General features: G+C 40.6%; 1 protein-coding gene across 1 annotated transcript; it reads right to left on the minus strand.

The window, feature by feature from the left end:
• Positions 1-79: 79 nt before the first annotated feature.
• On the minus strand, positions 80-11,780 carry LOC127391238 (solute carrier family 2, facilitated glucose transporter member 11-like). The gene is made up of 12 exons (XM_051633716.1): positions 11,585-11,780; positions 10,479-10,577; positions 9,803-9,963; positions 9,053-9,177; positions 7,424-7,553; positions 7,134-7,282; positions 6,365-6,552; positions 5,187-5,297; positions 5,009-5,110; positions 3,790-3,865; positions 2,735-2,862; positions 80-2,402 (listed from the first exon to the last, which is right to left on the minus strand). The coding sequence occupies exons 1-12, from the start codon at positions 11,606-11,608 to the stop codon at positions 2,196-2,198; spliced, it is 1,500 nt and encodes a 499-aa protein (XP_051489676.1). The 5' UTR covers positions 11,609-11,780; the 3' UTR covers positions 80-2,195.
• Positions 11,781-17,419: the final 5,639 nt, after the last annotated feature.

The raw sequence follows: 17,419 nt of genomic DNA on the forward strand, positions 1-17,419 counted from the left end.
ACCAAGAAGTTTATTTTTGAGTCAGCTGCCCCTAATGGAGATCCTGATGTTGGGAAAGAAACATTTTGGAGGCCAGAAGTTTTATCATGAGATGATCTGCCATTTTTATTATATTTAACATTTCCAATTAAAAATAAGCAGCAGTTAAGATGAACAATTAAATTAATATTTTGAATAACATTTTTTTGAGTTGAAGTAAATATGCCAGTTAAAGCAATATTAGAGATATAGCCACTTATTTTACTGTGTAAGTCCAGAGCTTGGATTTTAATTTGTATAGAGTGCTCCACTGTGAACCTTAGCTGTCTTCATTTCTTCCTAATAGTATTTCTTTGCTACTGGAACTGTGTGAGCCTCTCATTAATAGAGGGAAAGGTGCAGAACATTAGGCACTTTCTAAAGAAAAGTTCCATAATTTTGCATATTTCAAAAAAAGTTTCTGGTGAAATGAATCCCTGTGGTACTTTACAGGATCACTCTGTCCTGTAAGGCTCAGACACTCTTTTTACCTCTAACTGTGTACAGCAGGAACAGGAATTAGGAACTCAGTTTCAGATTGCCTTGAAGATCATTAACAATTTGAAAGCCTGCAGTAAGTGAACTCAAGCACAGATGTTGATTATAGATGTGTAGAAAATTATGTTGCATCCATTCCTACAACAGAGATCTCTGGGAATGGTTTATCACATTCAATCTGGAAGACAGGAAACTTGCGTATGATGTTTGAACACATTCGCTCACTTTGTTTCCTTGTCTCTGTGCACACCACATGCTTGTAAAAACTGGCAAAACTCCTATGAAAGACTGTAAATTAAACCATAAATTGTTGTTAGAAATGCTTAAATGAATGCCTTGAAAGTTCCCTAGGTTAGAATCCTATTTCTTACTTTTACTGTAAATCTTATGTAGCTCTATGAGTCTGACAAAATACTCAAGGCATAAAGTATTTAGTCATCCCTACAGCTGTCAATCAGCATCTACTCTTGCAGTGAACAATAACTGAAGAGCCTGTATTGATTGCACATCACTGAAATATGAGAAAATGTGATCACTTCTTAGTCATGATAGGGAAATACACCCTGGGCAGGAGCCCTGCACGTATAACAGCTGGAGGAGGTGATTGAGCTTTTGCTGGCAGTCTGCTGTACACACAGCAAGGTCCTGGACATATGTCTTTAGGAGAAACCGTAAGGCAACAAGTACTCTATTACAGCCAGGAGTGCCACTCTGGGGCTGTGCTTCTGTGGTAAATTTGGTCCATGTAGCCAAAAGTCACACAAGGCAAAGTAGCAGCCAAATTCACAGCCTGTGAGATACCTGTGGGAACTCTGATCCTGGAAGAGAAGCTCCCAACTTGAGATGGTGATGGTGATGAGCAAGATAGCACAGATTATCTCAAATGACTCTATGTGCTTGTAGCTTATGACAACTGAATTCCACCCATGAGTCCTGTCCTTTAGCTGCACTGCCACTGAAAGATACTATTCCTTGAGAAGAATTGCATAGGAGCTTTTCCCACATACTTTTTAATGAACAAGCCTGAGCTTAGAATCAAAAGGCTGAATTTGTTAGCAAAAATTAAAGTCAAAGCAAGGATGCCTGCTGACATGGAAAACTTCAATCCAAAAGGGTTGAAGTCTGTCAAACTAAATACAACACAAGGACGACATGACGTTATGCATGGGAACCTGGCAAGGCTTGATTATTCAGCTGAGTCTAGAGAAACAAAGAATTACTCTCCCATTCCACTAAATTTTTTCTTTAATCTGTTATGGATTGAACCCTAGCCAGACATAGCAAGCCAAGAACTTCACTGTTCCCATTTCAGGTTTGTAAAAACACACTCAGAAATCATAGAGAGAGAGGGCATCACAGGTCTTCCATTTCTCTGTGGTCAGCAGAGTGTTTATAAATTTGACATGTAGTTTCAGTGTGTATTAGATTTACACATCGGCAAGTTAAGCCAAAATGCTCATGATTCACATGAGTCTACCCTGTTAATATCAGCCATCATCCCTTTTCTAAGCTGCCCAGAGAGGAGTGCTTGAGAAAGGTGCTAGTCTGGCAAAATGGGAACCTTCTAAGTGACAGATACAAAAGCTGGCAGTCCGTTTGGACCAGCTTTGCCAGTCAGAAGACAACAAGTGTATTTTTTTCCTTCCAGTTAAGAGAGTCTCACTCTCCTTTATGGCTGGTCAAAGCCTGGTGCAGAAAGTGTAATCCTCTGTGACATGGTTTGAAGGAGCTGGAAAACGTTTCTTTTTAAAGTTTAGCTTATTGAACTCTTCTGTGATTTCCACAATTGATTTTCCTTTTGTTTCTGGAAGGATCAGGTGGATAATTGTCCCTGAAGTGAAAAGTACCCCCATAGAGATGAGGAAGCAGAAGTGCTTGAGTCTTTCCTGCAGGGAAGAGCAAAGTAAAAAGATCAAAATGAGCATATCTTTTCTTTTGCCACTTTCTTGGCACAGTTCTTGTCTTTGGGTCCCAAAGTACTTTGAATTTGTTAAGAAGTTATTTGCATTTTGAGCTTTGACAAATATTTCAGTCTGAATAAGTATCTTTGGCAAATCAGGGCCCTTCAGTTGCAAAAGTGGACTGGGGAGAGCAGGTGGCAAGGCTGACTGACATGCCATGTCTAGATTGACACAGCAGTGTCATCACTTTCTGTTCTTCTTCCTGCTCCCACTTGAGCTTCGTGCCCCTGGGGAGTGTCCCAGGGAAAGTCACTCACCACAAAGAAGGGGAAGGTGATTCCAATCACAAATATGCCCACCCAGTTGAGAACAGCAGTGATGGCGAAGGCAGGTGGTCTGCAGGAGAGCGTGAAGATTTCAACCCTAACAGAAACTGTGGAACCAGCTGAAAGGAAAGGAGAATGAGAATCATTACTAGTTGATGTACTTGGTTTGAACATTTGTAGTGAACACTACCATTACACAGTCAGCAAACAGATGTCACTGTTAGAGACTGGCATTCAAAATAGTTGAGTTTATCACTGCTTTTTAGAAAATAAATGTTTACAGCATCTTATAAACTGCTACACATCAGCTTCTTAAAATGGTAAATTATTCAAATACATTTATCTGGGACATTCAAGAATTAAGTTGTTAACACTTGATAAAGTGTGATATCTTATGAAAGAAGCTGTGTAAGGATGGAATAACAAATATTATTACTAACAAGAATTCCTAGCGTGATACTGCTAGACTAGCCATGAGTGGTCTTCCTGAGTTCACTTCCTGGGCATTTCAGTTATGTTTCAAACTCACAGGACTTCAACAACTTGAAGAAAATAATTCACCCCTGACATATACGAAGGCAAATATTTTGAAAATGAATAGGCTTTAAAAAAATATTTAAAGAGAAGCAGATAGTATATGCTAGGAAAATAATTATTCCAAAATAGGTCTTCTGCACTGCTGTCTATGTGGGATAAGATGTAACATTATACAACACTGAATTTAAAAGAAGTCTTGCTTTTCTTTTTCTTTATTTTTTCTTAGTGTTTAAAAAAATCTTTTACCCATCTGCTTTTGCTCCATTTGTGCTTTGTTTTTCCAGTGAGTACTTCTTGCTCCCTTCCTTTCCTCTTGTTAGCAAAATCCAAACCTGATGGCATTGAAGTTTCTGGCAATGATTGGACCCACAATGTTTAAATGACTACAAGATTAGGTTAAACAAATTTACTTGTGCTAAATGTAATCCAATATTATGAAGTGTTTTCCTAGCCATATTAATAAACTCACATGACTTGAGTATTTTATTTCTTTTGAATGAAGTACTCACCTGGCCCAACTGCAAAGACCACTACAAACAAGATAATCAGACAAAGGCTGCAGTATGGCATCCAGAAATACCAGTCCTGGGAAAAAAAAAACAACAACAAACAACAACCCAAACACAGAGAAACATTAAGAACTTCCAGGTGAAGTCTGTTGATAACTGTAGGTGAGAAATGCTGCCCATTTTCCAACACTGTCATCTTAAGAAAAAATACAAAGTGTGGAGGGGAAGTGGCAGAGAACTCTGAGTGCTTTTTCCCATGGAAGAAGCAGTGAGGTTTTTGTTAGGTGAGCAGAGAAGCAGGTTTGCTGGTGCAGAGCAGCTGTCAAGCTTGGAAGCCTTCAATTAAAGAAGTCTGCATAGTACTTTTCCATCCTGTTCTCTTTTCTTCTTGACCCCATAGTGCTTCCCTCAACCCTTAGAGATATGGGAACCCTTAGAGATATGGGAAGGCCAAATCATATCTTTCTTCACTTTTATTATGTGACAGGTTCAATAACTAATACTGAAAAGGAACTTTCCTACATCTTAGAAGTCATGTATAAGACTCAGTTCTTTAGGGAAAAACATTTCTTCCTCCTATGTTTGAGATCCTTCATGTATGAAACAAAACTGGAAGTGTGCTGCCACCACCTGGCTTCAAGGCTAATTATACAGTGTGTCTACAGAACAGCTCTTGATGAATACTGATAAACCAAGAGATTTGCTGGTGAAGAAGCTACAGCAATGACACACTATTATAGAGGTGAACTGGTCTCCAGCCTCTATAAATATGTGCATTCCTGGTATCTTCTGCAGCAAAGTTATGATGCAGAGAATCTGGGGTTTTGTTGCTACTTGTTAAAAACTGCATGAATAGAAAAGGACATTCTGTTAGGAGTTTATTTTGGTTTCTGCTGGCCAGTGTTTGGTGCTTGCAGTCTGATGAAATCAGGAGTCAGGCCTGGTCTCCCAATGTTTTATGTGCTCCTGGCTAAGCTCAGGGGACTGTGTTGAAAGGAAGACAGGAGTAGAAGAGTGGTTCCTGAGAGAGAGTACTATCCTGTGTATAGACAAGCTTGATCTTTAGGCTGTTCACCTCCCAGAGGATAAACTGTGAACACAGAAGTTATTTTGGCCCTTTTAAGCCTGACTTTCCTTTCTCAGCAGCATACTTCTGCCTGTGAGCAGAGGTTGTCAACAGAACAGACGGAGAAATCTGCAGTGAGAAGAGTTTCCTTACCTGTAGGGAGAGAGTCACGGTGATACCAGCTAGCAGTGAACCCATGATCCAGTAGCCTCCTCTTAGGAGCACTTTCCTGCCCAGTCGCTCGATGATGGAGCTCTGAAGGACAGAAATCACACTGGTGCCAGGGCCAGAAGGGCAAATTGTGACCCATTCCCATAGCAATGTGACTTACACAGACTACAGCAGCTACAAGTTCAGAGAGTCCAAGAGAGAGTGTCATATAGGAGATCATTTTTTCATCAAAACCAGCTGCCTTCAGGACTTCAAAAGTATAAAAATAAACCTGAAAAAAACCCACATAAAACAGTAAGAGAAGAAAATAACTGATTTCTTACCCATACCTGTGTGACACTGCCCTGGACAGGACCTGCTAGCTAAGGAGCATGCAGCTCAGCTTTGGAGCGAGCTAGCATTCTGCACTCTTTTTGGTAGTGTTCACTTTATTGGTAGGCAAAACCATAAAAAAATGTAATTAAGTAATTAATTGGATAAAAGATAAAATGCTGTGATCAGAGAATCTCCAGCTGCTGCAATATAGTTAGGTTTGCAGAGTCCTGATTTAAGTGCTTTCAGAAACAGGCAGATATATCATTCCTTCTGGAGTCCATCCAAAAACGTCATTATAGGATATACTCTTCTTTCTCAAGAAAGAACATGGGTTATGGAGTCTTGGGAGTTAAAACAAGCACCTTTTTTTTTTTTTTCCCCCCCCCCAAATATCTCTGCTACCATTTGGAGATATGCTGGGATGATAAAGATTTCAGTTGAAGCTGTGTTAGACTCAGCTGTGCATTTCCTTTACAGATGATGCATCGTGATGTTAGAGGTCGAAAAATCATGCAGGCAATTGCAACGCTGTGGCTTCGAAACGATCCTAGAAGAGCGCTGCTTGAGGAAGAGGTAGAGAACTGCAGAACCTGCCAGAGCAGTGAGTACACTCGTTGGTCGGCTTTTAATGTTGAGTGAGCACCCTGCCAGCCTGAGGGTGGAAAGGGGGCCAAATAGCAACAGTTGCAGGGAACAGTAACACAAAACTTAATGATGGATTTTGCTCATTTGTAAGTGTGTGTTCTGGGGCCTTGGAGCAGCTTCCAAAGGTGGCTGTTAAATAAGCCTTACTACCAAGGAAGGTAACTCCAGCAAGGACCAAGAGCTGGGCAAAGGGGTGTCATATGAAGAGCCTGGCCAAGACTTGCAGATTGCTGCTGCTGCTCCTGTAAGGGAAATTGGCAGGCAACAAGTTGTGGGCTGAGAAGCCTGAGAAAAACGGAGGGAGCTCCTGGGAGCCATGATGTCTCCTTTAACATTGTCAATAAGTCTTTGAGACTTTAAGGGGGAAGTGCACTCAACTGCATTGATGCCACATAGCTGAACTGTGGAGGTCAGAACAATTATCGTATACAGCTGCCAACGGAAAGCTGGTTCTTTGATTAGCTCCAGGACACTCAGGATCTTGGTGTTTTTCATTGTTGCTTTCTCTTTCATGATGTCATCAATCTCTGCTTGGTGATGGCCTTCACCCCAAAGCTGCCTTACGGCTGTGGAGAAGGAAAGCGAGACCTGCCATGTTAATTTGTCTCTGCTACTTGTTGCCTAAGGAATTTATTGAATAGATAATACTAGTGTCTGCCAGCATAGGTTGCATGGGCTGTGGCTGTGGTGTGAGGCAGAGATATCCTACAGTGTGCTCCAGAGCCCTGGTATCCTTCGGCACAGAGGGACCTGTTCTTACAGAAAGGCCTAGTGAGGTGAACAATGACTCCCTCCCTGCCCAGGGGGCCACTTTTCTCCTGCTTTCTCTCAGGGTACACAGACAACAACCAGAGCTGAGGGGTGCCCTATGGAGCCCTGCAGTGCAAACAGCCATTTATCATCTATCATTTAGCATTTATCATTTAGCATTTATTACTAGACTGGCTGCTCAGGTGGTGTTAGCTGAATGTATAAGATTTTGTAGTACAGAGCTGTAGCGAGTAGTTTCATGTTCTGAGGAATGCAACGAAAATATACTTAGTAGGTATTCACAGAGACATCTTAGAAATGAGCAAGGAGAAATTTTTTCCAAATGGGGAGAGCAAACATCACAAACCAACTGAAAGCCAAGCGAGGAACAGGTTACCTTTTTTGCAGCCTTCTGGGTCTCCTTTACGCATGAGGAGATATGGGGGGGACTCAGGGAAGAATGGCAGAGTGACCAGCTGGACCAGTGCTGGAAATCCACACGAGGCCATTAGCATGGGCCATAGGGACTGGCTGCCCAGCAGCTCCCTGGAGGGGATAAAATGTGTGTGTAGAATGTTCATTGCATTGATTTTGAGGAGAGAAAGGAACGGATGGAAAAGCAGAGGAAAAAGCAAAAGGTAGAGGGGATCCAGAAATGAATTGGGTGGGAAATCAATTGTGTGATACCTTTGTCCTGAAATTTGCCCTACGGCTTTTCCCAGTGACCAAAAGAAAGCGGAAGTGGAATTTGCAAATCCACGTAGCTTCTTAGGGGAAATTTCCCCAACGTATTGGTGGTGCAGAGGAACACAAAGACCTTGAGGTGAGGAGAGAAATACGGGAGAGAAGAAGGAATTAATTCATTAATTACCTGTAAATAATCAGCCATTATGGAATATGGTTACCTCATGCACCAAATCATTTCTTATACCTCAATCCACTTATGCGATTTTTCAGGATTGGATTTTCTAAGCTTTTCTACAAAAGTATTTGGTTCCTGTCCTTTTTGCACTGTACAGTTTCATGATCTTCAGTAAAGTACAGTTTTCTCCTTGGGGTGTAGGTGTAACCTCATCAGACTGTCTCTTGTGAGCCTTAATGTACCTTAAAGGGCACAGAGTATGCAAGTGCTGAATAACTGAACACCCTGTAGTAATATTTAAATTGCTTGCAGTTAACCCACATAATCTCAGCCTTTTCTGACCTGATGCTACTGAAGAGTTGCATGGTAGATCCATAGCAGATTAAACCATAGAGTATTGTATTCAATGTTGGTTTGTACATGACTTGGAGGGAGACACAAGTATTTAATTTCCAGCAATAATTTTGATAATTTCAGGCAGAGCTCATGTTTTCCAGCTATTATGAAGTACTTAATATCTCAGATATTCTGAAAACTAGCCTGGAAACGAGCTTTTTCCTGATATGTTAGTCACAGCCCCCTTTATTTGTTTTGAAAGCAACATCTTCTTCTTCTGTCTTTACATGATGGAAAAGCGATGGAAATGTGCAATCTCTTTGACAGAAACTAGATCTTTGCATGAGACATGATACAGGGTCTAGATCAGAGCAGGGTAAGTGTGTGGGTAGTTCTCAAAATACCACTTGTTCTTCAATACAAGTGTATGTCAAAGAAGCAATGTACAAAATATGGTTATTTGAAAAATAAATATTAATTTCTAATGAGATAAGTAAAAATAGGTATCCCTGTGAATTTCCAAACTGAATGGAAAGCAACTTTTTGTGGAGAAGAAAAATGCAAGGCACTCTGATACCAGCGCAGGATGTTTCCGCTGCACATGGTCTACCTGCCAGGAGTAATTTTGCTTGGTTATGCCCAGCTCTGTTACGAACCTCAAGGAGTTCCTGCTTTCAAACAGTTTGAATATTCTTCTAGAACACCCCTGAAATATGTTCAGTCAAGATTAAATGGCCATGGCCTTCAACAGCCTAGTTCTCTGGAGCCTTATGAGAAGACTAGCTTTAAACCATTTATCAGATAATTTCCAGTACTGTTAACCAAAATTAAGATAACATTATACATATTTTTCCACCAGAAAAAAACCAAACTTGTTTCATACTGTATCAAAACATTCCTGACAGCTTTAAGTATTTGTGCCCTTGGGAAAGTTGAATTTCGTTTCATATCAGTGAAATTAGTAGCAACTGTTTTCTTTATTACTGGGTGTTGTAGAAGATCTGGCAAGGGATCACTGACTTTAATCTTTTATTTTCTTAGTGGAGGGTGATTATTTATATTGAATAAAGACGTAAAATTTTGGGAGAGCCTTCAGACCTGTGGGAGAAATCACTTACCTGCGCTTATTCCACACATGAAGCGTCCAACTAGAATCATCTCAAAAGACTGGGCTGTTTTACAGCAGCCCATGACCGATGCTCCCACTATCATGAGCAGATTGTTGAACAGGAGACATTTCTTTCTGTAAGCACAAGAAAGTAAAAATAATAATAATTTTTTTTTTTTTTTTTTTTAAATCAGAACAGAAATGGCATTTAAGATCCTGGCATGTAGGATGTCCTGGGTGAAATTATCTTGCTAGTTTTGTGAAATTCTACATAGGTGGTCCATGACAAAATAAGCCCTTCCACACTGTTGGCACTGAGTACTCTGGACTCAGAGTGTGCCCTGGGAGTTTGGGAACACTTCTGGGTTTTGCAGAGGAGAAAAGTCTTAAAGGTTTTTCCACATTTGAAAAACCATAATGAAACACATTGATGTAGCATTTAGCAGCATCTCAATGCTGCTATAGTTTGAGTAGCACCTCCAAGAAACACATTCTGTCTTCAAACAGGAAAGGCTGCTTTCCCTCCTGGCTGAGACTAACCCAACTTGAGTAACTGCCTCTGGTGTGACTGGCTGGCAGCACAGTTGATTAGCTTGTGCCTCAGGACAAGGTCAAAAATCAGCCACATCTGTTGACACCACTGATAAACTGGCTGTGGGACAGCCATGGCTAAGCCTGAAAGTCTGTCTCATGTTTAAAACCTCAGCTGTCATTTCCTTAAGCTAAGATGAATTGACAGGTTGTCTTCAAACATACATACTTGCCATACTTGACAGTCAGGTATCTACTTGCTGAAGAACCCAAAAGACCTCCTATACCATAGATGGACACAGTGATAGACCATAGGAACAAGAGGTTATCCTGATGGATGGGGTAGCCATATCGCTCCAGCCAAGTTTCATTAATGAAGGCCTTAACATGCTGAGACAGGAAAAAAAAACCACAACAAAAAACAAAAACTGTGACTCCAGTGCATTTATTTTATTATATTTAGATAATAATTTTGTTGCTTCAGCTGAAGTCACTATTTCATATAATGAGCTAATAGACAGTGTAATAGCATATGTTGTGTTCATTTTGCCATTCCTTGTTTTTTTGTCTTTGAAATCTGAGGAACAGAGGCATGGCTTGTAGTAAAGAATGGTGTCAAATGAGACCACTGAAGTAGGCACGTGCTGTAGGTTTATAGGGGAGACAAATGCCAACCCAGTCAATCTGTGTTTTATGAGAAGCACTTATACAAACAACAGTTTGCAGGCCCCTCTGTTTTCTTATGTTTTCAACACTTTGGCACGTTCTGCTTTACATGATAGCATAGTAATGGGAAAGAATTGTGAGAGGAGAATACTGTGATTAAACCCTTGCAGATTGCCAGAAAGCAGGAATGTAGACTCAGTGCCACCACTAACCAGTGTGTCTTGTGTGTCTCTACATACCTGAGACATGTAGGTGATGGTAGAAAGTTGAAAGCCAATTTGGAATGTTCCACCAATCCCCAGGATTGTGACCATCTGAAAGAGCCCCCGGTACTGGACCTGCAGAGGTAGAACAAAATCTTCTTAAGCTTGTAGCTTCTGCAGGCTGTTCTTGGAATGTGTCTTTCATTCTCCAGAAACATCTAATATATTTGAGAGATTTGGAGATAGGCATATTCCCTCTACTTGTCCCAGTGTTAAGTGTAATTCCTCCTGTGATTTCCCTACATCCAACTCAAGGAAATGCAGCCTTTATCTATGGAAACCAATATAATTCCTTCCCCTCCTTGATAATTAGTCAACCGAATAACAAACTCATTCCCACGCCAGGGCTAATGCACAGGAGAGTGGTTTCAAGGAGGAAGGTCTTATTTGCCTCTCTGCTGTCTGGACAGTGGCCAGACTATCTGCAACCCAGACCTGTGCCCACAGTAGTGACCAGGCCCTCTGTGCCCAGATCTATCTTACCTGAGAGAGAGCTGCTGAGCTAGCTACCCTTCAGACCCTTGGCTAGTGGGCACTGATAACTCAATTCAAGTTTTGTGTCAAAGCCTCCTGAAATTGCCCACAGCAGCTAAAAAGTAAAAACAAAGAACTCTGAAATGAGCAAGAAAAAATAGACTGATGGTGCTTCTAGCATGTTTTTTCACTCAGGTTTCTGTCAGTGTGGCAGCCCATGGAAATCCATGTTTTTTAACCTAGATGGAGATGAGGGAACAGCAAGGAATTTCCCTTTTGCACAGTGCCTTTCAAAACATCTGCCTGCCATCTCTTACACTAAATAATTTGGGATATATTTAATATAACTTTTTTTTTTTTCCCCCCCCAGCAGATAATCAAAGCAAATTATGTTTGAGGGTAAGAAGATATTTTCCAGTAAATGAAAACACTTAAGAAACATTAATATATTGATAAAAATTGGACAAAGAAGGATGGCAGAGCACATGAAACAAACATCTGTAATATCTCAACATGGTTGTTTGTACTGAGATACTGATTTTCTTTTCTTTGAAACACTAGCAGTGTACAAAAATGGCACAGATGTAAATACCCCACCAAGTACTCACCAGGTCTGATAGGAAGCTGGTCATCTCTGGCTGGGGGCTGTTTGTTCAGTGTGTGATGTGTCTTTGTCATCACAGGTTGCTGTGTCTCTGTCTCCTGCCTGCTGGTATGGCAGTGGGCATTGGGCTTCAGGCACCAGAGTTAAATTTTTACTATTTTGTCTTCACTCACTTATATTTACTTCAACTGGCCAAAGTTAACACTGCTGGATTAAATATTTCAGGAAATAATTGCAGGGGAAAGTTTCAAATCAGAAATTTTTTGCACCTGGAGGGTAAGGGAGAGCTTTGGAAAGGGAAAGGAGAATAGTTTAGACAAAATCTAAACAGTTTTCCAGGAAGAGCAAGACATTCCTATGATATGGACTGAGGGGTATCTCTGCTGTAATCTGCACAAAGCAAAAAGCAGCTGGTACAATGTTTAGGCACTATTATTTATTAGTAAGTAAAGCATATGGTGTTCTGTTTCAGATTCCTTGGTATAATAAATATTGTTCATTAGGTGAAAAATCGGCAAATTCTGAAGCATATGGCCCTTCACTGGGCTTGAAGTAGAGGTAGCAAATTTCAAAGCCTATTTTTGCTGTTCCTGCTTTGTGTGTCAGTTAGACTGCTCTGAGGAGGGGTACTTCTTGTCTGGTGTTAATGGGGATGTTTGCTGGCCAGGAGTGGTGAAAAGGCAGTAAGAGATGGGCCACAGCAGAGGCTTTGGGAAGAGAACATCTGGTCGTGGAGGCTCCACTTGAAACAGCCAGTAACTGGAAGGCTCACTCATGAGAGTAACTAAAGTGGGTAAATATTCCCTAACGAGTTCAGGTGGGACAACTGGGATCTTAATCTCTCAGGTCTCAGTTTTGACAGTTACAGACACGGAAGTCCAAAATCAGTGTAGCAGCCTTTGAAAAGTCACATTTGGTTTCCAGAGGCTCCTCTCTTGTGAAGTAAAGCCCTAAGAGTACCCCTAAGTTGCCTCTGCTAGAGACAGCACTCAAGGTTTCCCTGGGGCTCTCATGTCTTCCTGCTTTCAAAGGGTTTCTCTTGCTCTTGCTCATGCCAGGGGCCTTTCCCCCACCCCCAGAGCCGATGGGGCAGTGGGGTTGTACTGAAACCCTCAGTAAATGCCCAAGCTCACCCTCGGGACTCGTACTGTCATTTCATGACACACAGGATGCAATTATTTACAGAGAAGTTTACTGCAAATACTGTGAGTCTAAAGAAATGAGAAAAAATGCATGTTAATAATAAAACCTTGGTTACTTGTGTAATTCCAACTATTGCCTATGTAACTGCCAAGCAAATGATGTTTATTCTGGCTAGCAACTGCATTTAGAATGATTTGGCATTTTTGTTAGTATTTTCTTTTGTAACATTTTGATTGTACCAAAATTCAAGTTGCATAGCTTTTGAGTATTTATGGCTTTTAAATTTTAATGTTTCCTTTTAATTACATTCTTTTTCTCAAACTGTATCAAAGTATGGGAGAGGGTTACGTCATAAGGTTTCCTACACTCCTCTAAAATAATTACTGTGAATTTCAAAAAGCAGTAAATTCCACCAGCTCACAGTAAAAATATCTCTCATAATTTGGAGGATTTCTGGTAATTCTGAGCTACCATGACTATATAGCATGGTATGTTTCACTTTATCAGCAATTCTAGGAGGTTTTTAGCCTAAGAGTTTACCACCTGTCTTTTGTCAAGTTAATGGGATTGACCCTTTCTGTTAAAAATTTCACCTATATTCTAGAAAAAGCTGTTTCACTATGAAAGTTGTGCATGGTTTCATGTTTAAGGAATTGTTACAGAGTTAAGGAGATCTTTCAATTTTTTGTATACAGAACTGTAAGAAACGCTTGCTGTGAAATGGACAAACACATGAAACTCACTTTCATGAGGTGTGTCATAAATTTGTCTAAAGAGATCAAAGCTTGGGCTTGGTTCTGAGCCAGCTTGATCTGCACAATATTGCACACTGTGGATGACTGAAGCCACCTGCAGTTTAATTTCACACTGAGAGGAACTCAGTGGTTTCTTCTAGGTTCAATTTTAAATTTTGGTTTTGTTATCCAAAACTCACAATTAAATTCTGAATAGCAAAATCATGGAGACTGGAACTAAAGAACACATTTAGGCATAGAACGTTTCCCAGGTGAAATCTTAGAATAGCACATATTCTATATTATGATGACTTATTGATTATTGACTGCTCTCAGGCTTTTAAGATGATAGGAGAGAAAATATCATTAATGAAGATTCCACTTGTGTATATGAAGGAATATTAATATCTTTTCCAACAATGGAAAACAAATATTCTGCCTTTGTTTTGTTTTGCAGTCTGCGATCATCAATGTCTTTTATGACCTTACTTAATATATGGTCCTTTTGCTGACCAGGTAGAAGCTGGTGTAGATGACATGTTCCTCAAGAGAAGTATTTCCTGTAAGGGAATGACGTCTCTTCCTAAAATGTAAAGCACCATTTCTTCAGTTATTTCCATAATCAAATTCCCCCTTGTTTCTGGAAAGAATAGGTAGATGAAGATGCCCGAGCTGATGAGTATCCCAGTAAAGATAAGGAAGCAGAAAGACACAGAGTTTTCCTGGATATAAAACCAGAGAAAGAGAATTTTATAATTTTTTCTTCTCCTTCTACAGCACTTAGACTATGATGACAGGGATTGCAAAGTTTCCCTTTGTAGCTAAAGCCTGAGTAAACACTCTGATACAGGGCACCTTACACTCAGCAGAGTGGGAAGGAGCACACAGCAACCAGCATAGTGATACATATGGAGTAAGGCCTTCCTCAACCCCAGCTGTGCACAGCACCTCAAAAGTGCAGAAACAAACTAAGAAAACACAACGGAAGGAAGACCTTCCATTGGGAACAAGGGATTGCATGAGTGATCACGTTTAATGTTTGGGCTGGTAAGCAGGAAAATGAGGTACATTTCCACCAGTAACCTGTCCTTTTTGCCAATTGTTGAGAAAATACTTCTTTTCAAGAGTGGTTTAGAAATAGAAAGTGTCATTTGAAAAGCTTATCACATGCTTTTAACACAAAGAAACTGCTATAAATTTAGTTTCAGTCCTGGTCATCACTGATGGAAGTCAGCTGTGATCCAGAAAAACAAGAGATACGCCTATCATCATAATTTAATGTTCTACCTACAGAAATGACAAGAGAGGTGTTAATGATGGATGAATTTCCTGAAGAAGATGAGGGAATTCACATGAAGCTTCTTCCTTTCTCTTTTCACTATTGGTACAGCTATTCTAGCCCCACTACATGCTGGCAGGCCCAAGAAAAGACAAAAAAATGAGATGAGAAGACTCCAGCAGTCAGTAGCTTGAGGAGACTGTGCTCTGCCTTCTAAGCAGCTTTGTTAGCTCTCCTGACAACAACTACAACAGCTGCTGAAGCCATAATGTTTACAGAACATAACCTCCTTTGAACAGATGCAAGCATAACCCTGACACACTGACAGAGATGCTGCTGCTTGTATTCAGTTCTGTTGGATCCAGCTGCAGCCTCACAACACTGATTTTGTCCCTGATGGCTGGATGGCACCTATATTTCCAGCTTCTTCTCTGAGATGTCAGTCACAACAATGACACTGATGAAGTAGGACAGAGAGAGCTAAAAGAAAAAATCCCAGCTTACTTGTTTTATCTCTCCTTTTTAGTAAAAGATAGGCAAGGTGAATAGTAAAAATAATTTGAGATGTTTCTTGCAGAAGTATGAGAAACAGAGGCCTTGGCATGAGGTTAAAACAACACGCAAACATTAATATTGGTGGGTTAATCATATACTGCTTAGTTTATCAGTAACTGCAGGAGATGCAGCAATAGTAACCATGTGGGAGAACAGCCCTCCTGAGCTTTAGCACATTGGATCTGTGCATCCTGGGAGGATGAATGCTTTAGATGGGAAGGTTCCTTAATCCATGAAGTAGTGAGGGTGCTTCACAAGAGAGGGACAGAGGGATCCAAGGCTCATGCTTTTAAACCTGACATGGTGCTGTGTGACAAGGGTGAACAGTCCCTCTGCAATGTTCCAGCTGTGCTTTTGCTGAGACTAGTTATTTTAAAAGGACCAGCAAAGACAAATGGACCCTGACCAAGATTACAATTGTAGAATTGTAGAATTCTCTCCTCTATGTGCAGAAATGTTGGGATGCCTGAAAAGAAGATATGAAAAAGAGAAAGAGGAGAGTAAAATCAGAGAGAAGGAACCAACCAATGAAAGTGTGTGTATTTAGCTACTCCATGGCTTTAATGTCTGTTCAGTGCAGTTCAGAAGTACTAGTACTTGCAACTGCACCACATTTGCACATCTGTGCCAACTGGGAAAGGAACAGCATGGAAGAAAAGCCTCATATTTGTGTTCTGTTTGGTCTCATCCTTTTCTTATTTACAAACAGGTGACTCAGGCATTAGAAATTCCCCTTTATGACATTGTTAGGGAAGCTGCAAGCTGTATAGAAGCACTGCCAGAGTGGTGGCAAAAAGCAGCATAAGATTTCATCCTGGGAGTATGTACACAAGACAGTCTGCCCCTAGAGTTACAGCAGAAGAAATGATCCATAATTCAAAACTTCTCTTCTTAAATAACACAGTGCCTTTCTACACCTCTTTGCTAGCTTATTTCAGCTCTCTTTTTTTTCTGTGAGGTAGACAGATAGCAAATACCAGTTTTCCAAATGAAGAGTGTTAGATGGATAGACAAAAACATCCAAAGCCAGATCAGCAGCCAGTTGATGGCCAGGAGTTAATCTCGTGACTGCTGGACTCCCACCAAGATATAGCTTCTTTTATAGCTTCAGCTGCAGAATTTTTGTATGGACACCTAGGAGTTGTTTTAGTGCATAAAGAGGGGAGATACCCAATTACATTCATGCCAGAGAATTGCAGAGTTCTGATCACAACAACCAAAATGCACAGCTACCTGTGCAGAGTTTGGTCTTCCAGTGCTCCCAGCACACTCAGGGGGCTGAAGTTTTCCATCGCTGCCTTTTGTTTTTGCAGACTGTCCACTTCTGCCTGGTGCTCTCCCTCACCCCACAGTTTCTTCGTAGCTGTGCAGAACAAAGAGGATAGCTTGATACAACTGTACTACTACATGCATATTTGTACATGCAGATTTATTTAAATTATTCAACAGTTATTCCTCTAAGGTGTCAGACACACATCAATATAGTGTCTGATCTCTCTTGCCTTGTCTGATCACATGGCTCTTGTTAGAGCACCTTGGAAGTGCCTTCCTTGGACCCGAACAGAGAAACTATGGTCACAATCATTGGCAGCTCTTTGCACTGATGATGTAGCATATTGATTCATTAAAGGGCTGTGTGTTTGTATGCGTGTGTGTTTTCATGTAGAATTACAAAGACATGCTGGCAGATTTGTTGGAAAGAATTCATAGTAAATCGATGAGGTAATTTATGCAGTTTGCTGACCAGATGAGATAGCTCCCACTAGGCTGTCTGCAATTTCAGCAAGGTGGCTGTGGTACCCAAATTGACTCACTCAAAATTACCTTACATGGTATCTTTTGAAAAATTTGACTGCAGTGTTAAAGTTTGTTAAGTGGAGAGACTGATGTGTTTGTTACCTGGGCATCCCCACGGAAAGGCAGCTATAGTCTAGCTCTTATTCTTTTCCTCTGCAGAGAAAGGGCAGGTGGAAGGAGCTGGAAATGGAATGTCAATGGAAACAATTTGCAATTTGTTTTGTGAGGCATTCTTTACATTTTGTAAATTGCATTTTACATTCATTTACATTCTTTACATTCTTTACATGATTCCTGAAGATGTTATATCTGCTTAAAGCCTTTTTTGCCA

Source organism: Apus apus, chromosome 16, assembly GCF_020740795.1.
Source record: "Apus apus isolate bApuApu2 chromosome 16, bApuApu2.pri.cur, whole genome shotgun sequence".
NCBI lineage: Eukaryota > Metazoa > Chordata > Aves > Apodiformes > Apodidae > Apus > Apus apus.

Excerpts from the sequence above, each read along its gene's own strand:
- LOC127391238 (XM_051633716.1), bottom strand. The coding sequence starts at position 11,608 with ATGACCAGCTTCCTATCAGACCTG. Across the intron at positions 7,283-7,423 it reads GGGCAAATTTCAGGACAAAG|GGAGCTGCTGGGCAGCCAGT; the intron begins GTATCACACAAT and ends TATCCCCTCCAG. Across the intron at positions 2,403-2,734 it reads TCACCTTCCCCTTCTTTGTG|GAAAGACTCAAGCACTTCTG; the intron begins GTGAGTGACTTT and ends TCTTCCCTGCAG.